The 26,252-nt window shown below is 37.1% G+C and overlaps 1 protein-coding gene across 5 annotated transcripts in view; it reads right to left on the bottom strand.

Moving 5' to 3' along the window:
- ZNF451 (zinc finger protein 451) overlaps positions 1 to 25,215 on the bottom strand; it is an 83,229-nt gene extending 58,014 nt beyond the window's left edge. For 3 of the 5 annotated variants that reach the window (XR_002121944.1, XM_019624592.1, XM_019624591.1), the window contains exons 1-3: positions 24,330 to 24,758; positions 23,716 to 23,799; positions 16,499 to 16,579 (exon numbers count right to left, since the gene is read on the bottom strand). Coding sequence is in view for 4 of the 5 variants with exons in the window: in XM_019624592.1 (XP_019480137.1) it covers positions 16,499 to 16,579; positions 23,716 to 23,799; positions 24,330 to 24,350 (186 nt within the window). In the remaining variant the exon portion in view is untranslated. Of the gene's footprint in view, positions 1 to 4,790; positions 15,033 to 16,498; positions 16,580 to 23,715; positions 23,800 to 24,329 lie in introns of those variants that run through there. The other 2 variants (XM_019624593.1, XM_019624590.1) reach the window with 2 other exon arrangements.
- Between the last annotated feature and the right edge of the window lie 1,037 nt (positions 25,216 to 26,252).

Genomic DNA, 26,252 nt, shown 5'->3' on the forward strand with positions numbered 1-26,252 from the left:
GAACGGTATGTGGAATGAAGTGGGCGGGCATCGGGAGGCCACTATGGCACGGGGCAAGCACTATGGGCAGTCTATCTGAAGTGTACCTGGCATATAAGACGACCCCCCACTTGGAGGCATATTTCTCAGGGCCAAAAAATCGTCTTATACGCCGGCAAATACGGTACATGATTTTTAAAAATCCAAAGGACATGTACTGATTTATATTTTAAAATGAATTTAAAGTACTAAAAGTACATGTAGTCAAATTAAAAGTGGAAACTTATAGTAGTTTATTCTTTAGACCTGATCTTCCTCCTTTTTGGTTTGGATTGTAAATATAGAAAGCAAGGTTCTTAGCTTCCAGTCACAAAGGTAATTTCTCAATGTTTAACAGATTTATTCAAAAGAGAGCTAATTGTGTCACAAGGAAATTTTTACTAGAACCTAAATTTCTGTTCCTCTGACGAGTCTTGAATGCATATTGAAATGACTTCAGAGGTGGACTTTTTAAAAAATTGATCTACAAATGTCTTGAAGCATTCACACTCAATCCTGAAACATATTATGATTTAGGAAGTGACGTGCCACATGCTTGCCAACCCCATTCTGGTAGTTAAAAACTGACTTTGGTATTGAATGCTAAAAAAACTGAGCTATATACTGTTTTATGAAGCTTTTCTAAGATCTCATGAATAAATTTTCTCAAATAATTTTTTATTTATATTTTATTAATAATATCAAGAAATTATACTAATTTCTTGATGTAAAATTGGTATATAACATTATATTAGTTTCAGATGTACAACACAGTAATTTGATCTTTGTATACACTGCAATCACCATAAGTCTAGTTACCATCTGTCACCATATAATTGACCCCCTTTACCAATTTTGCCCAACCCCTTTTTCATCTGATAACCACCAATCAGTTCTCTTTAACTATGTTTTGTTTTTTTAGATTCCACATATAAGTGAAACCATATGGTATTTGTCTTTCTCTGACTTACTTCACTTATCATAATACCCTCAAGATCAGCGGTTCTCAACCTTCCTAATGCCGCGCGACCCCTTAATACAGTTCCTCATGTTGTGGTGACTCCCAACCATCGAATTATTTTCGTTGCTACTCTATAACTGTAATTTTGCTACTGTTATGAATCGTAATGTAAATATCTTTTTGTTTTCCGATGGTCTTAGGAGACCCCTGTGAAATGGTCGTTCGACCCCCAAAGGGGTCGCAACCCACAGGTTGAGAACCGCTGCTCAAGATCCACCCATGTTGTTGCAAATAGCAAGATTTCCTTGTGTATATATTGGGGGTGCCCAAAAACATGTATACAAGTGGACACTTTGGTAAACGTTGCTCAAGCAGTAGTCTGCCATAATCAGAAGTGTCTGGGTGCTGATGGTAACCACTTTGAACACCCCTTGTAATTGCAGAAGTCAAACATGACTTGTATTCATCTTTTGGTATCAGTATATGCTGAGTATTATAATTTTAATACAGTTTTCCTTTCTTAAAATGTGTATACATTTTTTTGGCACCCTCTGTATATACACACATTTTCTTTATCCATTTATCCATCAATAGGTTGTTTCCATATCTTGGCTACTGTAAATAATGCTGCAATGATCATAAGGGTGTATACATCTTTTTGAATTGGTATTTTCAGGGGTTTTTTCCTCTTTCAGGTAAAGACTCAGAAGTGGAATAGCTGTATCATATGGCAGTTCTATTTTTAATTTTTTGAAGAACCTCCATACTATTTTCCATAGCGGCTGCACCAATTTACATTCCCACCAACAGGGTACAAGGGTTTCCTTTTTTCCACATCTTCCTCAACATTTGTTACTTCTTGTCTTTTTGAAAATAGCCATTCTAACAGATGGGAGGGGATATCTCATTGTGGTTTTGATTTGCATGTCCCTAATAATTAGTGATGTTGAACATCTTCTTGTGTGCCCATTGTCGATCTGTATGTCTTTGGAAATATGTCTACTTATAGCCTCTGCCAATTTTTAATTTTTTTTATTAAGTTCTTTATATGTTTTGAATATTAACCCCTTATTGGATATATAATTTGCAAATATTTTCTCCCATTCAGTAGACTGCCTTTTGTTGCTGGTTTACTTTGCTGTGCAGCTCTTTAGTTTGATGTAGTCCCACTCAATTTAATTTTGCTTCTGTTGCCTTTGTTTTTGGAGTCAGATCCAAAAATTCAATGCCAAGATCAATCAAGGGGTTTACTGCCTATGTTTCCTACTAGGAGCTCTATGGTTTCAGACATTACATTCAAGTCTTTAATACATTTTGAGTTTTGTGCATGGTTTACGATAGTAGTCTGGTTTTGTTCTATTGCATGTGGTTGTCTAGTTATCTCAACACAGTTCATTGAAGAGACTGTCTTGTTATAAATTAATCCACCATGTATGCATGGGTTATCTCTGGGCTCTCTATCCAGTTCCATTGATCTATGTATCTGTTTTTACGCAAACACAATACTGTTTTGATTACTAGTATAGCTTTGTAATATAGTTTGAAATCAGGAAGCATACCTCCAACTTCATTCTTTCTCAAGATTGATTTGACTATCTGAGATGTTTTGTGGTTCCATACAAATTTTAGAATTGCTTGTTCTAGTTCTATGAAAAATGCTGTTTGAATTTTGATGGGAATTGCACTGACTCTGCAGATTGCTTTGGGTAATATGGGCATTTTAACAATATTAATTCTTCCTGTCTGTGAGCACGAAGTATCTTTCCATTTCTCTTCAATTCCTTTCACAAATGTCATAGTTTTCAGTGTATAGGTCTTTTAACTCCTTGGTTAAATTTATTGCTAAGTATTTTATTCTTTTTGATGCAATTATAAGTGGGATTTTCTTAATTTCTCTGATAGCTCATTATTAGTGTATAAAACCACAACAGACCTCTGTACATTGATTTTGTGTCCTATGACTTTACTGAATTAACTTATTAATTCTAACAGTTTTTTGCTGGTGTCTTTAGGGTTTTCTATATACAGATATTCCTTGGCTTACGATGGGATTACATCCAATAAACCAATCTTAAATTGATATTACTGTAAATAAAAAATGCATTTAATACACCTAACCTACCATATAGCTTAGCCTAGCTGGTTTCTCCTGAATGCTTATCACTTCTGCACTATCGTAAAGTAAAAAAATTGTAAGTCGAACCATAGTAAGTCAGGGATCATCTGTATAGTATCACGTCATCTGCAAATAATGACAGTTTTACTTCTTCCTTTCCAAATTGGATACATTTTCCTATTCTGGCCTAATTGCCCTGGCTAAGACTTTTAATACTATATTGAATAAAAGTGGCAAGTGAGTAGTATCCTTGTCTTGTTCCTGATCTTAGAGAAAAAGCTTTCAACTTTTCACCATTATGTTACCTATATGGTTTGTCATATATGGCCATTATTATGTTGAGGTGCATTCACTGTATACCCATTTTCTTCAGGGTTTTTTATCATGTTTATCCTTCATTTTGTTAATGTGGTGTATTATGTGGATTGACTTGCAGATGTTGAACCATTCTTGCATCCCTGGAATAAATCCCACTTCATTTCAATCTATTAAATTCAATTTGGTAATACTTTGTTGAAGATTTCTGTATCCAAATTTTCCCAAATATTAAATACAGGCAGATCCTTCACTACTTTTCACTCATCTGCTCACCCCAAATTTGAGCCTCTAAGTCACTTCTTAGCCATAACTAGCTAAATTATTGGGTTGTCGGAAAAGTCAGGACACATTTTTCCAACGAAAAACAAAAATGTCATGACTTTTCTGACAACCCAATAGTTTTCTAAAAATATTTGCCAAGATTAAGTAAAAGGAAAAGTAGAATCAAAGTAATTCTGCTTTTCTGAAGCATTTTCTGGAAACATGGTACTGAAAAGCAGGGCTTAACAGAAGAAATTATCATTTTACAATACCTTGTGGCATTGTATCATTCCATGGCTTTTTATAAGCATGATTTATATTTTAAAATTATTACAATCTCTAAAAAAGCACTTTAGTTCTAGAGTAACCAACAAAAATGATCAATTCAGCATTTTCTACAGAATAGCTTTTTAAAATGAATATATGGATATAATTATTGGACCTCTCTGTGAAATAGAATTCTGCTCCATGTACCACACAGGTGATATAATCTATGAGAAAGCACTCTGTAAAAAATTATTATCCAGAGGAGTGATGACAACAACCCAGTTCCCCATCTGACTCATCAAAGTAATTTTTTGGCTACTGGAAAATCCAGTTTAAAAAAAGATGAAATTTTTAGGAGGTAGGGGGGAGGGTGAAGAAAAAGGATAAGGAATATAGACAGAACAATCTAAGGCAGAGGTTTACTTATTGTTATCTCTCTCTGCCAATACTGATTAGTCAGAGGGCCACCAATTGGAGAATGATTAGTTCCTCCACTACCTTTATTTTCTATGTAAGGGATCCCAATTCAAAGAAGCAACCAACTGCAAAGTGGAATGAATTAACTTTGCAAATCATATTATCCATCTGCCTAATGCACTTCATTTGAACAGAGTTCCTAAGACACTGCATTGCTTTAAATAGTCAAATTTCAAAGCCTGATTATTGCCCACCCTACTAAATAAAAGCATGGGTCCACAGTCTGGCCTGAAGTTCGCATTCCCAGAAGTTCTGTTTACCAGAAGCTCCTTCTGCCCAACTTATAACTCAAACCACATCCCAAATAACATTTTGAAAAGCAGCAATTTTCCTCAATAATTTTATATTCAAATACAGGTAGAACAGAAGAGATAAACACAGCAAAGCAGTACAATATTTATTTACCATCTCCAGCAGCAAAACTTTAGAACCAAGAAACAACCCTTTTGTACAAAGCAATCTTCTTCCCACCCCCAACTGGTTATTGTTTACAAATACAAAGTACACAGAACTGATTTATATGAACAAATTTTAAAACATACATACAGATATATCCCATTCTATAAAGTACTTTACTCAAGTTAAGAAGACTAGTATCACCAAGCCTGTTAAATGAAGATTCTTCCTGTACTGTCTTTCGGGTAAACCACTGATATCTGTATTTATAAAAATCCCCTCCTAGGAAGAATGACTTTAATTTTTCTTCAGTACAGGACAAAAATAAATAAATGTAACCTTGGAAGTTAAAGGAATTTTTAAATATCTCTGAATATAAAGCAAAGAGAAGTTACAACTTTTTAACCCTGCGTGCCACTGCTCTCCCTCTGGCACAGAATGGATGAATTATGCAAAGAAAAGGTGACAGTGGCAACAACAAAAAGGAAAGAAACTCAAATCAGCAAAAAACAGGAAGTTGACAAAATGTGTTTTTAGCGCTGCTGGAGATACCAATGGCACAAGGTCACAGGTCCTTCTTCAATACAATACCTCCAAACTCCAATGAAGCAATATTTGAAAAATATCTTCATTTCCTCCCCAAGTCCACCCTCAAATTATCTGTAAGCCAACACACAGGGAAATTACCCACATTTAGCTACACTGAGGACACACTGCCAATAGGGGTCCTATACACCCATAATGGGATGTCACATTCCACTTCAGTGACATTATCCTGTTCATCTTCAAAGTTGTTCTCTACCAGTGCCTGAGTTCTAGTTCAATGCTTGAACTGTCTGTCCCGGGGGCTGGAGGTACAATGATTGAGAGCCCTCCTTTGGCTCAGTTCAGGGAAGAAAAATAATTGCTCTAGATGTCTATAGCGGACTGTGGTACAAAGCAACCTCTAGACAAACTATTTCTATAACCTTACAAGTAAAGGCTAAACTGTACACTTTGAATAGACAGGAACTAATACATTTTTATAATGTATCCTTTCTTCACCTTAATCTCCTCCAATTCTGGTCTCATAAAGGCTGTTCAATTCTGACCCAGAAACACGATGCTCCCCACGCCCTTGCACACACTTGATTCCTTCACCTGAATGCCTGGCTCCTGTTTCTCCACTAGTTCAACTAACTCTTTTCTAATCATTTTCCAAATCTCAGCTCAAGAATTTGGTAAGCTTCCTTGACCCCTCTAGATGGACCTCTCTTTTGTCCCAACCTCATCACAGGCATTCCTCTAAACAGGATAATTATGTTGTATTGGTATTTCTTTCTCTTCTTAAGAGAATATACTGTCTCTTATTAACTCCCAGTATCCCCAGACCTTCCTCAGTACCTGCCTGCACATGGCAAGTACTGAAAAAGATGTTTGACAAATGAAAAGATTATTGTTTCCAACACTGACACAAAATGACAAAATACCATCCATCAAAGATTTTATAAACATACCTACATATCCTAGCTCTTCATTCTACATTCTTTATTTTTCTTATTGTTTATTATGAACATTTCTTAGCTTGCACTTGAGGGGAAAAAAAACTATTTTACTTTAAATATGTCTTTCAATGACAGTCCACTGTTGGGCTTGTAATATAGTGATTCAGCCTTAAAAAAACTAAACAAGGGGAACATGAACTGATGATAAGAAATGAACTATTACATGCTACTAAATACATCTTAAAATGTATCTGTATTTATATCTAATACCATCCCACAGTTACAAGAAATCTATGAATATGTATAGAAACAGCACAACTACTAAAGAAAGGAAATCTATACTGGGCTTTTGAGTTGTCAAAGTACTTCTGGGCATTACCTCATCTGAGAGTGGGAAAATGGAGGGTAACAGAATAAATGGCTTGCTAATCCTCAGATAAAGGTGTTTGGAATTCAAATACCATGTGCTTTACATCATTCTACCTTCTTCCCATTAAACCAATATCCTTAAGTTACTAGTAAAAAAAATTTTAAGTGTATATTTCAAACAAAACGGGTGTAACAAAAAAGGTGTAAGAAAAAAACAAGCAATAAGAACAATGACTAAAATAATCAGTGCTAAAAATAAACAGAATGCAAATAAACACATGAAAGAGAAGCCAATGACTAAGAATAATCTTAGTCCAGCACAATGAAACCACTATGGGAGAACTAAGAGTTTAGGGTTTTTATAAAAAAAGTGAAATAACCAGGAATTAGTTAATGTTAAGACATCGAGTACTACGGGATGAGAATACAGACATAAACACAAAGTTCAGGGAAGACAAAGATTTGTATATGTAAAATTAGCTTATCAGAGAGGTAAGACTTGAGTGGGGCCTTGAGAAACACACGGAAGCGGCCCAGTACAATGTTCAATTGAGACTTTGAAGGAAGAGGCTCTATAGTCAAACCTTGGTTCCACCACTTGAGAAAGTTACTTACCGGTGAATTTCATTTCCTGAACTGCAAAATAGGGTGAATTTTTGCCTCAAGAGTGCCTAGAGCCTAGTAAATATAAGCTCTATATATGCAGGTTCTCTCCTCTACTTCCTTCCCAGGCAGGAAGAAGGCAATTAGACCTAAGACTATCTATCAAGGTGCTTCCAAGATCTGTCAAAATATATTTGCCAAAAGTAAAAGAAAAGAGGCGCTGTTATAAGCCATTAAACAAAGACCAACATGCATGATTGGTCTGTGCTAAGATTCTAAATGAAACTAATTACAAATTAACTATATTCTACCCAAGACAGAAAAGAATGGGCTGCCCACCTAACAGCAGGAAGCTTAATGTAAATGTTTTTAAAAGAACTAAAAATTCAAAACTGATTATTGACTCGGAAAATGGTTTTTCTGCATCATTCACATCCTGTTGCATCACTAATTAAAAGGGCGTATAAATAAAGGGACCACAAACATGATAGTTATTTTAGCACACTACATTATAAATCAAGGTAGTGTGAAACACAGCCAACAGATAAAAGTGGGAGTTAACAAGAGGTCGAATTGTAGCCCTTAAAATTGAATGCTGTGATGAAACCACTCTTACTGGTAATGGTTAAAAACAGAAAGCATATGATAGCTCCTGGAGGGTAGAGGGAAAATAGCACATGAAAGTCAGTCTTATAAAGGGGCTACTAAGAGAACTCATAACATAATAACACTTGAAGTATTTAAGGTCAAAGGAGAATGTTTTAAATTATCACCAGATATAAAGCATTTACTTTCACCTCTACCAAGGAATATACTCACAATTAGACAACTCAATACAACTTGAGAGATCGCCAAAGTCCTAAAAGTATTATAAGTACAGACAACCTGAGAACTCTTGTTGAATTCTTAACAAGGCATCAGAAAATCTAATAGACCATTTGAAATAGGCAGTTACCTTAACAAAACCAGTAAAGCCCTTAAGACCTAGAGAAAACTGGCTAATTTTAAGATACAGTATATGTCAGAGCTGTACTATAAATTCATGGTGAAGGGCATAAAATCTTTATACAGAGAAAAGATGCAAATGACCACAAATTATATGTCATAAAACATTTGTGTGAATATGTAGAAACGAGAAAATAATATTACCATTAAACAAGAAGGTATAAAAACTGATGAAAGTTTAATAGCCAGAGAATAGTTTGAGAGACTGGACTCGCTTTTATTTTTTTAAGGACATTATAAGAGAAAACTAGAAAATCTCTCCTAATAATGCTGAAGGCATTGTATTTAAATACACAAATACAAAGCCACATCAAAATCCTGACTAGTATATACTGGTAGAATAAAAAATGTTATCTACATCAAAGAGATTGAGGGAAGATCAAACATCCTTCTAGAAAGAGATGTCACATAAAGAGGAAGAAAAGATCAATACAAAAAATGAAATAACTGATATGCTAACATCAAAAGGACATGGTTGGACTGTGATCACTCCCAGATATATCCAACTGGAAGCAAACATAATTTCCAGTAATAAGATGCTTCAGTGGTAACAAATACTACTATAAAAAAGTTTTCATTACTATAAAGTCAAGCAAATGAAAAGATGTAGTACAAAAATATCATCCCACTAATCAATAAGAGAAAAAAGATCTAATAAAACAATATTTTCATCATTCACCCAGGAAGGGAAATTCCCTAAAAGAATATTTTAGTGGCTTACAAAACTCGTTCTATCTGAAAAAAAGTAACTAAAAAAATTTGCATCAATAGTGATCAGTTTCCTGTATATTATGATATTTCACCATAACTTCCATCTGTATATTTTCTTAAGTGAAAAATGAAGAATTGGTTTGCATATCTACTAATGATAAACTATATAGAATGGATCTGGCCAACTGAATGACATGCGTAAGATGCATAGATATGACAATCGATTACTGGACTAGCTGCTAACATTAAGTAAAGAATGGTAAGTTTCAAAAGACGAGGGAATCTAAACAGTGCAAGTCACTGGCAAAATATGCCTCACATTAAAAAAAAGTTTTCAGTTATTGCAATCTTTAAAACTCTTTCTAAAGATCTAATCCATAATTTCTAACCTTCATCAGAATCCCAGTCAATTAGTTATAGCCTCAAGAATACTAAACGTGGCATTTAACTCTGTTCATCCATGTCATTTAGCTCTATCCAATTCTATAGCTGTAAGGGATTCTGGATTATGTCTATTCCAATCTCCATGTTTATAGTACCTGAGGGGTTTTTCTGGATGTATTGGGACCTTAAGGACATTATCAATCAGGTCACTTAGGCATCATTCAGTAAGTTATTAGCAGAGTACTAATGTAATATACTAAATAGCATCTAAGAATCCTGAAAGAGTTTATATTCCTCTCAAAATGTCACTTTGAAGCTAATAATGGAACTACACTGATAAAGAAGCTGTCACATAGTTAAAAATTTAAATACAATTACACTAAAAAAGCTGTCTCAGTGTCTTAGGAAAAAAAAAGATAAAGTATCAGCAAATTTACCGCTTTTTTCTAATGTCCTTTTTTCTTCTTACCAAGCAAGCATTTCCACTTATCAAATATAAATTGTTACCATGGCTAGGTATGAGACAAATGACTCATTCAGAAAGGCTTGAAATCTACAGATAAAAAACAAAGTTGCCTTAATGCCCAAAAACTGAGCCAATCACTGATAACTAAAATTAACTACTGTGAAGTTATTTAAATGAAGGAGAGACATACTCGGACAACCTTCTGAAATAGAGCAACAGTGCTATAAAGAAAACAAACTAACATTCAGAAGGAGAGTACATTTAGTTAGTGCAATTGTACAAATGAATAAACTACAAATTAAAAATACTGCACAAAAAAAATTCACATATTACCAGCAACATATGCAAGACATCAAAATGTTAAATTTTAAACAAGTGTATGAAATTTTAAAAGGCACTTCATATAACAATTAATGAAAAGAGTACTTCTCTGTATACAGTAACTACAAGAAATCATATTGTCTCCACATACATTCTATGTCAAGAAATAACATTTTGAAGAAAAAGGATCATTAAACATATCCCCTTTGAGAATACCAAATCATTAAACTTGCAATCATTCCAAGACCTTGTAGAAAACCTGGAAGTACGTATTTAAACATAAGAGGTTGGCCTAACGGAGAATTCTGTCATAGGTTCTGCACATGGCAGGCACAATATGAAAATTTATTATCTGACTAATTATGAATTTCATACACTATTGGTGTTGTCTCCTTAAACCAAGTCCTAATCCCAATTTTTAATTTTGTAACACCATCATCATTCAAGTATGCCAGAGAAAGATTTTAAAATAAAAAACAAACAGGTTAAAGATATTGTTTCTTCTGTAGTTAAGAGAATAATCTACAGCTAAAAACTGTTCCTTCTCTACAGCATTCTGTCCTTACTATCCCCACTGAAATGGCAAATCCTTTCAGAAGTTACCAACTTGATCACCAATTCAATAATTTCGTTGTTCAATACCTGTTACTTTTTAAAAAATTCTCTGGAGAGGCTTGCGCGTATCAATTAGAGAGTGATAAAGCAACGTTATTCATCTTTATTACTGAGCAACATAACACAAGAGGAAGAGAACAGCATGCTGTTTTATAAAATATTTAAGAAAGGAGTAGCTACACAACAATGTAAACATAGTTAACACTACTGAACTGCACACTTAAAAATGGTTAAGATGGTAAACTGTCTTTTTCAACCATAATAAAAAATTAAAAAGAAGGGGCTTATTAAGCAGAAGTGACAAAGCAGTTTCAGAGAATCCTATCTATCTCCAAGCATCACTTATTTTGGTTTGGTTTCTGGAAAATAAGAGTACCTCAAAAATAAGTTTGTGACCAGATTTTAATTTAGGGAAGGAAAGGGAAGAAATGGGAAAGTAGTAGCAGTTTGAAGTAGCCTTAGCTAATTGGGAACACATGTGTAGCCATATAGAATAGTTCCGAGCTCTATATCTCTCCAGAGAGTTCCCCAGTGGCTAGTCCTTTCAGAGGAAACTACAGTGCCGTGTCACGGGCACATGAGGCTGACTGGTGTAGCACATATCATGAAGTATAAAAATCTTTGTATGATTTCTTAGGCTCTTCTAGACTTCAATTTGAAGAGTTCAACTAGAGAGTTCCCAAAGCACTGTTGTGGACATAAAAAAGAAGTAAAACTTGGTGGAAAATATAGAAAAATAAAGGTAAATGTTAACTCTAGATATGACTTAACCGATCATCTGCAAAATAATCTCTTCTATCAAGACTGTAGTTTAGGTTTTACCAATAGGACTAATACAGTACCCTGAAATTATCTGACAAAACAAAGTAACTTCTTCCAAGTAGGGATATTTGCCTCTTCAACCTCTATAGCACAAACAGGTAAAGCAAAGTAGATAAAAAGGGTGCTGAATATGGTTATAACGGGAAGAAGAATGAGCTTCCAATAAACCATTAAAAAGTGGGGCACCAGGGAAACTGTCAATCACCACTATGCAAGAACTATGGCAAGAAATAGAAAACACATGAACCCTAAAACAGTGTTATATGCCACTAACAGTACACCCAAAATACTTTGATCAAGCAGATGATAAAAATAAAGATGTTTGACAAACAAGTTACAAAACTGTTAAGTCTGTCAATAAAAAAGAAACATTGGTTTTGGCTGCCAAGCAAATAACAACACTAGGTGATATATTCAGACCCCTCAAACTTGGCATTTTCTCCATTTCTGAAGTCATGCTGCGAAGACAATGATCTAAGGGCTGGTCTACCATACAGCCACTGCCTTGAGATTAAAAAGAGATCGTGGGACATATAACTGAGGTATCTGCTGCCAGTTCCAGTATGATGGAGAACTATTAATTGAACCCATCAGGAGCAAAAAAGGTAAGTCATCTCTCATGGTAAGTCTGACTAGATGAAGGGACCAATAAACTAAGACCATGTCGCTGACGTCTTAATTTCAGACTTTCAAGAAATCATTAATGGACATCATTTAAACAGATATCCAGAAACAGAACTGTGTGAGATGTTCTCTTTACTACATCCACAGTTACACTCTAAACCTTAGGAATTTCTCAGTAACATTGATTGATGCCATCCCTCTTTATTACAATAAGAGGACCGGATTGTCAGGCATGTTTGGAATTCTTGCTCTTTTTTAAGAGTTCAGGTTTGCATGCCTGGGTGATGTGAGTAACATCTTTTATTTTCAGGGCACATTAAAATGTACATATATTTTTGAATTTAGAGTGTGATGAATTATCAAGCTCAAAAAAGTTAACTGTTTAGAAGGTAGGTTTGTTTTAAAAGGTCATCTTGGTGAAAGGCCCAGAGTATCCTGAGAGAACACCATTTCTGGGTCTCACAGCTTGTTTATATATGAGAGCTTGATAGGTCAGAAACTTTTAAGTGATGACAACAAAGAATTCTCTCACGTGTAACTTTGAGTGGTGATGGTATGGTAGCCATCAGCCTTGATGAAGACAGTTACTGTGAAAATTTCTACAGAACGTTACAGGTAGAAAAGTCTTTTTCCAGCTGGTGTCCACAGTAGACCTGTGACATCTAGCCATCCCACTGGAAGCAAACTGGATTTGGCAAATTTTGATTTCTATTCCAGTTCTTGATATACAGCTTCACTGTTGATTTGTAAGTCTCATAGAGCTTGAGAGTAGTATGAGCTGACTCTTGGTGAGTTGATCATTCTGACATAAAGAGACTGTAACAGATTTGTCATTTTGTGAAAATCTGACAAGCTGAAGCCTGAACAAGGAAGCACTGATGACCTAAAAACGAAGAATTTGCCTCTGGTGTTAAACAGAGATCTAGTAGTCGGTTATTTTTCCAGACCCCAAATCTGCTAGTCCTCAATTTATCAGCAAGATTTTCCTGAGGAACAAATCTTTATATTTTCCTTTAATTACAGGAGGATTCAGATTCCTGAGTACCCTCCTCTGGACTTTATTGGACCAGAAATAATGGGTAAATCTTTGTCCAAACCTACTCTGATGAAAGTCTCTACAGTTCCCTTGGCCAATAAAGCAAAGTTCTCTTTATTATATACTTCATTCCAAAAGTCTAGAATTCAAATGTCAGCGGTGGCAAGTCCAGACATACATTCAGTTTCTGAGGTGACTTCCTACCTGTAGATCCTGTTTGAGCCGGGAGGAAGTAAAAATACTTAGAATGTTGGACAGCTACACTGCTGAACATAAACAGGCTATTAATTCTTGTAACCATGGCGTTCTGGAGATTCTCCCTTTTTTCTGTATCTATAGGGGTGGTTTCGGGATTTGTACCAATCCCCTTTGGAGTATCCTCTATTGTGATAATGTGCTTTCTGATCATGACTATAAAAGTATCGATGTTGGTTATAGTATTTGTTGTGGTCTTTATAGTCATTTTCTTTTATACTGTTTTCTTCTGCAACAACGGCATTCACATCTTGTCCAAAGAGGGAAGCACCATCAAAGGGCAAGTGTGAGATCTTCTCCTGGGTTTTCTTAGTGAGAGATGTAAGTCGGAGCCAGGCTTGCCTTCTGTAGTCTACTGCCATTGCCATAACTCTGACTACAGAGTCCATTATGTCCCTAGTAGTACAAAGCTGCCAAAGGCCTGCATCCATACCATCAGATATTATACATCTTGCTTTTCCACGATCAAACTCTGGGTCATGGACCAGATCTTCCATGTCTTCCCAGAGTTTACGCTGATACTGAGTCATATAGGCCATGTAGCTAGCAGCTCGGGCTGCAATGGAAGCAGCATGGTAGAATCTACAACCCATGACCTCCATTTCTTTTGAGGTAGAATCTAGAGGAGATGTTGTGCTTCCTCTTTTGCTATGCTCTAATGCTTCTACAATGGGGCCCTCAGCTGGTGGATTCGGCTGGAAAGGAGAGGTATCCCTGGCCACAGGATATACCCTGTGTCCCATGAAGGAAGAAGGATGGCAATCAGCAGGGTCTTTAAAAACTTCAGTGGTGGCAATTCTCAGAAGAGGATGCAAAGGAGGAACCAAACGCTTCTTAGAGGTCACATAATCAGGTTTCCCATCACATGATTCTGCTTCAGACTGTAACGTTACTCTCTTTATAACACCTCTTTGTTCCATTCTCTTCAAAAGACCTGTGAAACTAGACTGACTGGGGTCGGTTGGCTGTCCTTTGTCATCAGCTGAGGGGGATTTGCAGTCAGCTTCTTCTTCAGCTGTGGACAAATTTTCTTCCTTGGAGGTAGAGATGTCCCAAGGAACTGAGGAATTCTCACTTGGCCTAGAATGATGAAATCTAAAACAGCTCCTGGACTGCAGATCACGTATCACTCGGGACATCTCAGCCACTTGTGTTTGGAGATAGAGGATGGCATCCTGTCCATGCTGCGAAGCTGAAGACTCTGGAGGTAAATCCTCCTTGACCTCTGAAGAGGCCAAAGATTCTTGGGGGACCAGAAGTGGAGATGAAGACAGAGTCTGATAATTTTGTGATGGTTTAAGTGTCTCTGTCTCAGAGATCTTAATATCTGAATTATTTGTATCATTTTTCTGGCTCTCCAATGGATTCTCAACAGAAGAAGGTTGAGAAACTATCCTTTGTGGACTGCTGGTGCAACTCCCAGAGGAGGAGCTGCTGTCTCCAATGGGAAGAGGAACACTGCAGCTAGAGCACATTTCTGGGCGATGATTCTCAGAGGATGGCACCTTAGACTCAGGCATTCTCTGGGTTATCCACATGAACAAGAAAACCAAGGGAAAAAGAAAAATGCTTTTAATATGTTAACTTTCAAGTGCAGAGATGCATGTCCAGTAAGTAGAATTCAATTTTTTAAATTACTGTAATTAACAATGAAAGATGCAATCCACTACAGGTCAGCAAGTGGATCACAGAAATCAAATCCACAAGCTTCACTACCCCAAAGGCCTAATATCAACTACTGACATTAATGCGGTACTCTGTTTAGGAACAAAGAGAGAGTATAAACAGGCCCAGTTCAAGTGCTGCCCCTCGAGCCTGCTGCTTGGGCCCACGCTAGGCTAAGAAGAGGTGGCGGGACTGTTGGTGATAACAATTTTAAAAAAAAAATCCCATTTAACATACGTAAGTCAACAAGTAGGAGCTAATAATTGCAAAGAAAACTTGGGAAAAGTCCCAGAAAAAAATTTTTTTCTACAAGTCCCCAATTGCGGAATCACTTTTAAGCTCCTTTAAAAATTCTCTCCATGAAAAACAAAACTTTCCAGTTGCATAGTCCTACTTTATGATTTGTAGCTTTCAAAGAGCTTACATATATTTTTGTTTCCTCATTTCATCCCCACAACAACCCTGTGAGGTAGGTACTATTCTTATTTGATAAAGAATCTAAGAATAAAGGCTATTTAATTTATCCAAAGTCACAGAATTAATAAGGAATAAAGCTGAGACTAAAACCTAGGTATTTTGATTCCAAGTCCAAGTCTCAATCCCTATATCACAGAACCAAGAAACTTTCTGTTCACCTTGGAACGAGAGCCAGGAGTATTCTAATCCATCAAGAAAACAGCACATTAGTATCAATTTGGGCTAAGACAAATGAAAGACAAGATGCTGCAAAGGGCTCAGCTAGTCTGATTCTCAAAATAACAGAAATATTAGTTTAAGGGTCAAACCCATAACCAAAAAATCATAGATAAGAAAACTCCAAATATATGGGAGCTAGAGGAGGTCAAAAGGAATGATGACTGAAGTAATATATCACATACAATCCTTCCCCACATTCCATTTCCTAAAGGATCTTTACATATCCTTCCTTCCAAGATAACTCAAATTTTCTGTGATCACATGGTTCTGGATGAAAAGGATCCAATTCTATAGGGCACCTGAAGAGAGACAGGAAAGAAGGGCACAAGGAGCCAAAAAGTTTGCCGTTTTTATTCTATTATCCTTTTATCAGATATCACCGCCAAGACTAACTTTCCTTTGTCACGTTATCCTTCCATATCCTCACTGAAATTAGAGGAACAAAACTAAAGTAACAGATGTTCTGGGCAAAGAATTCCTTGGACTATCTATTGTGGCCCATTCTAACAGAAATGGGCCATTCTCTAAAGCACTAAACACAGCCATCATTGACTTGAACACTCTTCTTTAGAGAATGCCTCTTAAATAACAGAAATAAAGAAATGCAAATCAAGTACGATGTACTTACATTAGTTTGAGAGGTGCTAGGCTCTTCATCGTCACTGCTGACCAGATCAATGTATTCGAGAACAGGTCTTAATGGTCCTTCCTATGAAATTGAGCAAATTAACAAGTCATGAACAGTTATTCAAACTAAACTAGCATTTAAAACAATCATTTTGTTGCTGTTGTTATTGAAACTGACAGAAATTCCTCTGAAGAGGACGCCTTATGGCTGGCTGAAAATAATCAGAATAAATGCAGAGGAAAATATTCAGAGTATGTACATATAAGAAATGATGATGAGTTCTAAACAAAATAACCTAAACCCCAGTAGAGTATTAGGACTATGTCAATTCCTTGGATAAAGGATTATTAATATAGAAATAGGCTACAAGGACACAGACATTATGATCCAATGCCTTTCAAACAGGACAGGTATCAATGATTTGTTAGATATCCAAGCTCAAAATCATGGAGTTCTTTGACTAAAAGCTTGGATTTATTTTCCCACTCCTATAACCAAATATTAAACCTGATTCTTCTACATCCGTTCTTTCCAGCCATACTGACTCCATCATGGACCAGGCCTTACATGCTAGACTTAAAAGCCTAGATTTTATTTTATAGGCAAAATAGAATCAATAAATACTAAGATGGGAACATTATGAGAGCTGTGCTTTAAGATTAATCATATAAAGGAGGAGGAAGAGTGGGGAAAGCAGGATAATTAATCAGTCCAGGCACATAATAATGCAGAACTAAAAGAGTAGTGATGGCAAAGAGAACAGTGTTGTGGTGTACATACAAGAGAATACATGGGTATAATAGGGGGAAGAAAAAAAAGGTTGTTTATAAAAAACAGAACCCTAACAATAACAAGAAGTCAAAGTTATCCCAAAGGTTTCAAGCTTGGGTAATTAAAAGATACTAAAGCCATTAATATAAATTTGGAATACAGAAACAGAAAGCTGACATTCTTTTGGACATAATGGGTTGATGTGCCAATGGTTCACAGAGGTATTTGGCAGAGAGCTGGAAATGCAGGCTTGAAATCTGGATATACCAACATTAACTGGGAATAGAGATTTGGGAGTGGCTCCCCTAGAAGACTATTAACTCTAGCTTTAAATTGAAACTATGATATTGCCAAGGAAGAAAGCAAAAAGAAATAAGAGATTCAAGGAGGCTCTTGAGGAAATGCTGAAATTTTAGGATTCAGGAAAAGAGCTAACTAGGTAATCAGAGATTGAAGAACCAGGAATGCATCAATTCAAAGAAGCTAGACAGAATAAATCCCAATGAAAAGTTATCAATGCTAACTATGGCCAAAAAAACAAACAAAAAAATGCCACTGAATTTGGCAACAAGGAGACCTTAAAATGCCTCTGAGAGAGAAACTCTCAAGAAAGTAGTGAGCCCAGATGTCACTCTGAAAAAAATAAGTAGAAAATGTGGCAGTAAAGAATATGAGTAAAGATTATTCTTTTAAAAAATCTAGTAGATTGAGAACAAAAGAATGGAACAAAGGAGGAGAATATGGATGAAGAGAGATTTTTTTTTAGGATACAGAAAGTTGACTGCTGGCAAGTCAAAGTGATTAATTTGTGGAAAAACTAACAGAAAGAGAGATCTTAGAGTAAGAAAGCTAAGATCTAGTAAAAAAAAAAAGATCCTCTTCCTGAAAGAAGCATCCAGTCTCAAAGACAGCTTGTTTCTCCCCCTAAATTACAACTTCTCCCTAAGCAGGAAATGGCTATCCTTGCAGGTAGTTAAGTGATCCAGGCACTGAGATAAAACCAGAGAGCAAAACTTCTGGTCAGGGATCATGTAATAAAGTAATTAGGATTTTTGCCTGGGCTGTAAAAATGGAAGTTTAAAAAAAGAGGAACAGATATTCCCCAACATATGAGCAACAGAGTTGCATCACCTACTTTAAGACTAAAACCTACCACTGGTATTAAGATGATCAAAATCATAGGGTCAATCTACGAAGTAGAAGAGATAAAAATAGCTTCTCCTGTTCATATAATTACGGGAGTTATCACTCGTCAAGAAATGTACATTAGGAAATTTTATTACATGCCCATAGCAATAGCACACCAAGAAAGCCCCAGGTTACCAGAAATACACAGAGGCAGAGCTTCCATGAACAGAGAGTAGGTAAAGGAACAAGGGAGGTGAAAAATGGTAACAGGGCACAAAGTAAAAAGTAGAATGGGCAGGAAAGAAACAGAATAAGAATAATGGTCACAAATAGAATTTAAAAGTAGTTAAGACTACCAAAATAGGTAAGACAACAAAAATTTACTATTGGAGTGAACCGTTAGACTGATATGCAACCATTTTTTTTACCACTAAACAATGACAAGTTCATATAATTCACACTAATTAAGAAGAATAAAAAGAATCAGGATAGGGAATCCAAAAGTAAGGAAAAGCAGGAGTCCTTTAAAATATTCATTCACTCAACAAATGATTACGGAGTTATAAGTGACATTATGGTAGAAGACAAGTGTCTGAGACAGCCAAAACAGCAAAGAGGCTGAATGGAAAAATAAGGAAAGAGAAGTATTTCAGAGGAAAAGATTACTTATAAACAATACTTTACATTTTAGCTAACTTCCACAGTGGATATGGAAAAACTTCCACCATAATGAAGGAATCAAAACATTTTAGGGGCCGGCCGAGTGGCGCGTTGGTTAGGAGTTGGCTTGGGACGCCAGCTCTGAGCAGCAGGGCCCTGGTTCAGATCTCACATGAGGGCCAGTGACACTGCCCTCTACAGCTAAGATGGTGAACAACAGCTCAACCTGGAGCTGGGCTGCCATGAGTGGCTGGTGACGGCATAGGCTGCAACCCCTGCTGCAGTGGGCTCCCTTGAGCGGGTGGCAGCCAGCGTAAGCAGCCCGGCAGCCGGTGTGAGCTTTCATGAGCGGCCGTCCAATGGTTGGCGAGCGACTGCCTCACCTGGGAAGAGCACAATGATAATACCAACATGGGACACTGAAGCGATGTCCTCCACAACTAGACTGAAGAACAAAAGGACAGCAACTTATCTGTTCCCCTTCCCCAACGCTGTTCCCCTCCCCCAATTCCCCCAATAAAATCTTAAATAAATAAAATAAAATAAAAATAAAAAAACATTTTAGTACCCCATTTATTTTACTACTAATCGGTAACATTTGTCATTGAGCCCTGTACAGGAATTGTGCTAACTATTCATGTACATGATTTCATTTAATCCCCACAATGACTTTATAAGGTGAGACACTGTATTATTACTATTATCCCATTTAACAAACGAGAAAACTAAGTGAGGTATACCTGGTTCTCTAAACATATAATTGGCTGTGTGGTCAATGCAACTCTGAAGTAGTTCAGAATATATGTACTATTTTTAAATCAATGCTTATTATATAAGTTTCTGAGATAATTTTCAATAGGAGAAAAAGGACTACCTGCTATTATACCCAACTCCGAATAACTCATAATACTGACTGAAAAATAAGTTACTAACTCCCCAAACAAAATATTTATAATACAAAGATTAAGAATAAATAATTTCTTATAATATTTATAATGACTGCTTGTATCCTTAACAAGTATAAATGCATGTGGTCCTCCATTTACAAGGTATTTTATTTGAACTTGCTTCATCCATCAACTAGTAAACCATCATTCTCATCTCCTTTGTGCCAATAACAAAATCAAAGGCTTCTACTTCCAAGGCCAAACAATTTAGGGGAAGCAACAGAGACATAAAGAAAACAGATTAGGAACACAGTAGTTGAATTAATATTCTAAGTTTAAATTTTTTTAAATTATATAAAAAGCTTTCATTCCTGTTATTAGAAAAATGATTCTTATAAAACCAAAACACCAGTTACCTACTAACTGGAAAGTGATGTCAATATATTAAGGTGTGGCATACCAGAAAAAAGTACTAGTTTACCCCAGTCTAAAACAAAGAATATAGGTTTTAGCACAGATGCAAAAATCTAATCTAAAACTGTAAATAACTCATGTTTTTCCTTTCCATATAAAGAAGTTAGAGACTTACGATTTACTTCTGTAGTCCTGCCCAGTTCAAAAATTTCAAATGGTTCCCAACTGCTTGATTCAAGTTCAAATATGGTTCACAATTCAAGATCTATATACTATCTAGTCCATCGTTTCCTCTCCCATTAAAAAATTTATCTTCCAAAACTACGCAAAATACTGCTTTCCGAATTTTTATGCTTTTCCTGATGTCTCAAATGACCTTTTAAACACATAAAAATACTAAATGCTACCCAACCAAATAAGCTGAAAGTCTTGTCTTTTTTTTTTTTTGATAGCGTCATGTACTTTTCATAAAAGAACTTGGTACTAGAGCTATTTATATAAGTTTTCATCTATTTAATTTCTCACACTGAAATACTGATACTTATGGGTAGGATGTATTTCTAATTAATCTTTGTAGCTCTAAGGTACTCAAGTTATACCTTTGCATATTATGAGCGTCAACATTTTTATTAAGCTATTTGTAGTCCCAAGACACTGAGAGAACAGATAGCCTAGGGCTGGCCGAGTGGCTCAGTTGGTTAAGAGCTCACTCAAGAGTGTGAGCGCTGAGCAACAGGGTCGCTGGTTCGATTCTCAGCCCGAGCTGAGCGGCCCACAGCTGCCAACAGGTGGCAGGATGGCTCAGCTAAAAAAAAAAAACAAAGAAACAAGCAAAAAAAACCCAGATAGCCTGATTTTTTCCCAATTCTGCTGCAGTTAAAGTAATTAAACCTTGATTTCCGTCCCTATTTCCACATGTTCAATAATTCACATTATACCGATAATCTTAGCTAAAACCTAAATCTCATGTGCTATCTTCAAGATTATGATACGTTGCCTCAGCAGTTTTTATACTTTTGTATCTAGAGTTCGCACTGTGAAAAATCATGTCATCAGCTCTTAGCTAAAACAGTTTTCTGGGAGTACACTAAAATATCCGCAGTTTCAAAAAAAGACATGAATGTGATGGCTGAATAGGGTCATAAACTAAACAGAAAATGAGAGAAAAAGACCTACCTAAACGAAAAGGTTTTGTTATGGTAATATTTGGTTTCTTGATTTGAGCACGGTTTATACGGGTGTATTGGCATTGCAAAAATCAAACAGTACACTTATGAATTGTGTACTGTGTTGTTTCAATAAAATTTAAATGAAAGGGGTCATTTTTGCACTTCCACATCTATATTATTCCTTTCCTTCAGCATGCTATGTTTAGTTTCGGACTCTGTATTTTGCAAACCACAATAGAACTGCTATGCTACCATATGGATTAAAGATGAGAAAATTAAATTAATAACAGTAAACTAAGAAATTCAAACCAGACTAAATCAAGAAATGACATCATAATGTTCTTTCTGTAGCTAAACAAATCTTACGTAGATAAGTGTTTATTATCTTTATTGGATAACCATTACCTAGTGGAATCAAGTATAAGATTGGGTCACGGAGAGAAGTATAAGATTCTGTCTTTATAGGTACTTTAAAATAGAATTAAGGTATTATTGTCATTTAAGTGTTATCACTAAAAAGGAAGAGGGAACGTTTTTAATAGGTTTCTTCTAGAATTGTAATTGCACTTAATACATATAACTAATTTCTCCATTTGGAACGATCCAACCTTTGAACCTATATTTGGAAACAGAGGTAAATACAAGACATTGTATCAAGTTGAATACACTAAACATTGATTGTATATTTTTTATTCTACATGCAAAGATATAACATTCTTTACATTTAAAATAAAAATTAAGAATATTTTTAAGCCAACTTAATACAAGCTTGTATTAGTCACAAGTTACACAATTCTTCATTCCAGAGTACCAAAAACAATTTTTTTCAAATTTTTAGTAGATTCCATCTGTGACTTTCAAAGCAAGGCCTGTAGCTCATAAAGAAGTGTATCATTCTTAGGTTTATTTGCACATTATCAAGATAAATATTCTCCATTCACAAATATATCAATATAAAGAAGAATGTTTGTCCTGAAGAGCCACAGAATCCTGTTACCAAGCATACTTCAGTCCATAGTAAATGAAAGGGCAGGATACAATTTTTCTACTCCCCTCACAACCTTTAAAAGTTCAAAATGAAAAGGACCGAGCATACCATACGCATTAGCCTTAGAGAAAAAGCCAAAGAAATGGTCTTGTGAAAGACTCCTGAATCAACCCATTACAATACAACAATGGATCACCACAATCGCCCTCATGTTGGGGTACTAGAAGATAGTTCAAAAAAACCAGTTTTACAAAGTTGCCCCCAAACCCAACAAACACAAATACACATCAGGAAGACACTATTAAAAGAAAAATTATAACCTTTAATAGCACAGCTCAACCAACTACAGTGTTCAAAAGAAGTAGTTCAGAATAGAAGTATTCTCTAGCTAACTAAGACACTACTTTAGGCAGAGCCTTTGTAATCCTTTAACAGTTTGGGGTAAAAGTCATCTCCAAATCTCTCATACCCATTTTTCCTGTAAACCAATGCTTTATAATGTGTAGTGCAGATTTTCGTCTGTCCTTGCATTTTTCCATAATGAAGATTCCTAGGCCCCACTTCAAATTCTGATTCAACAGGTCCAGAGTGAGGCCCAGGAATCTACACTTACTAATGCTTGAAAAACTACTGTCTCAAAGGGAATAAAATCAGAAAATACAGTAAGTTCCTGGTGATGCAGGAATCTTCATTGTGAACATCAATTGTTACTATGCTGTAACATCATGACCTCAGAGCTTAGTGACATCTTCAAGCTATCTGCTTTCATGTGATCAAGCTACATGCTCAGGTTTTGAGTTCTTGCCACACTTCTGGTTTTCTATCTCCTTCCTCATCACTAGCCTTCCCTTCACCCTCATCGGTGGGTCCTCTTTTAGATGATACTCTTGCCCCATTTCAAAACACAGTCTTAAGAGACCAGAACTGTGCATAGATAAGTATAAAATGGCTCTCCATGAAGGCATGAGAAGAGTGATTAAGTGTACAACATGCACTTCAGGCCATGGTCTTTGGGAGGGCTACTGTGGTTGCTCAGAGTCGTCTTTGGGTAAATGTGCTAATCCTACGCCCACTCCACGCTGTCCAGTACCTATGGGACATGCATCCGTATTTGTTCAATGATGAACAGGTGGGGTACAGTCTCATAAGGGCTTACCACGCAGCGTCTCTGGGGGAAACCCGAATATCGTTGGTACTTACACTAACAAACTGAATGTCATCTTCATTTTCATCCGTTGTGGACTCAGATGCCTCAGGCCCAGCTGGAGGGGCAGATTCTATTATCTACAAAAATAAGCCAAAACACGCTTATCGTATTACACAGCCACGTTACTCGCAGGAAGAGGTTTTCCCAAAAGGAACGAAAAAGGCACAGCTTTAAAGGAAACCTAACTGAGCACGAGTGCACGCAGCCCGTGGAGTCGGGTCATGCCTCTGCATACGTGGAGCTGGAGGGACCGGACGGCGAAGACGAGTTTCCAGCCCCTCCGAACTCCCCTATCTGCCCAAGGAGAAGGCATGCAGGCTCACGACTGAAGAGCAAGCCTGTCTCAAAATGTCGCTCCCACAGGCAGAGCAGCGGCAACAAGGAACTCGGGAGCCAGTGCAGGTGGCCGGGGGCGGCCGGGCGGCCATTGTTGCTGCTGGCTCCTCGCTCAGACCTGCACCGTTCAGTCCCGAACGCTGGGCTCGGCCCGACACGCTGAGGGGCTCGCCCCGTGGCCGCCGCCGAGCACCAGGCCTCGGCCCCACCGGAACACAAAACCCTTCGCGGTTCGCCCGAGAACGCCGCGGCCCGACGCCCCACTGCTCACCTCGGACCCTGGGTCTCCCATTTCTCCGACGGCCTAACTGACAGCACCGCTGCTCCTGCTGTCCCTGTGGCCGCCGCCGTCGCTGCAGTCCGCGCCGCCACCACCGCCACAGCCACGACCTCCCTTCCCGCCGAGCACCGCTTCGCGCCGCCGTGACCCGCCCCTGCGTGAGCGCCGACGCCGCCGTCGCCACCGACGCCTCCGGCGAAAAGAGGTGCAAAACCGCTTCGGAAGGAGGAGCGGCCAAGTCTAGCCCGCTATCCTCCCGAGCCTCTTTCGCACAGCCCCGTTCTTCCTTCCCTGCACCGCACAGGATTATGGGAATCGTAGTTCTCGCCGCACCCGAGACCGCCCCAAGCGTCGGGGACACTGATTGGAAAAATGCCCTGAGGCACAGCGCATGCGTTTCTCTAGGGTGACGTCACTGCCGTTCTGGGGAGCGGTGGGCGGGCTGGGATCTGTTTTATAGAGGGGCAGGGACGAAGATGTGGAGGAGGGTTTGGGATTGGATTTTGTATGGTTGTGGGAGTGAAGCACAGTTAAAGGCGGGTGATGGAGACTAATTTCTCAGTTTTCCTTTTTTTTTCTTTTTTGCGGAAGGCCAAGTTAGCTGAATTCTAAGATCAGGAACGAAATCTGATGTATGTTTACATTACTCACTTGTTCCCTAGCTTCAGTCTTCCAACCACAGCATGTGTTAATAAACTCGAGGAAGAAAACCGGTCTCCAGGTTAACCTGGAGAAAACTAGTAAGTCCAGGGCCCAATAGAACATGAAGACAAAGACTAGTTAACTTCATCACTAAGCACTACACCTATGATACTATTAATAAAATATACTTTTACAAGATGTCCTCAGATATTAATACCTTATGAAAATAGAATAGTTGCCCTTTTTTCAATGTTCGTACTCAAAAAAGCAATCTATAAAATGTTTCACTCATGTTCAACTATGTGTTTCAATTTTTTCTCAATAACTTACCAAAAAAAGGCCTTTTTTTTTTTTATACACAGCAATTGTCAATAAAGGTTTTGAAAAGAATTCAAGTTGGAAAATTCTTTTAAATCTTAGATTCCTGTTTTTGTCTATATACAAACCTGCCGTCTGAACAAATTACCTATGCCTGTAGTAATTATTGCCTAATATATGTGACATTTCCTGCGTTTCTTCCAAGTGCTTTATGACTTCAGATGCTTTTCTGTCTAGTAAGTTTGAGAAATTTAGAGGCAAATTGAGAATGAGAGACCTGCCTGTTGTGTTCCTCAAAGCTGTATGTAAATATTTCTAAAACTTAAATGTCTAGGTAAAACTTGTATTTAAGTTTTTCCTAATGTGCTGGTGAAAGTTCAGTGGAACATTTTCTTTAACAGGTTGCAAATAGGAGTTAATGGATGAAACTCTTGGAAAACAAGCATTATTATGTGGCTAGAGTCCCCAAATACTATACCCGTTAATACAGTTGTCATTGCAAGGATTTATCCTGAGGACATAATTTAATTGGTAGGAAAAGCTTTATGTAAAATATTATCACAGGTTTATTTGTAGTAGCAAAAATTGGAAAACATCTAAATGTCTAATGATTGGGGAATGGAAGGTTCAACTCTGGCATGTACTCTACCAACATAACACTACAGAGTGTTTTTACCGCCACTGAAAATGTTTAGCAAAAAATTAAAAGCATGTTTTTCACAACTGCAAGATATATGAAATATGATCAAAACCAGGCAAACTATGCCTCAAATACGAAACCTACTAAATATTAATAGTAATTTTCTCTGGGTAGCTGGACTATGTGTTTACAAGAAAATCCTTTGAAAACCCACTAACAGATTTTTTAGAGACATACCTATAGTTACCACAAAGCCAGATTTATTTAGCCTGGTGTAGCAAAGGAAAACAAGCCATAGGCAAAGCTTGGGAGTC

Source organism: Hipposideros armiger, unplaced genomic scaffold (assembly GCF_001890085.2).
Source record: "Hipposideros armiger isolate ML-2016 unplaced genomic scaffold, ASM189008v1 scaffold_595, whole genome shotgun sequence".
NCBI lineage: Eukaryota > Metazoa > Chordata > Mammalia > Chiroptera > Hipposideridae > Hipposideros > Hipposideros armiger.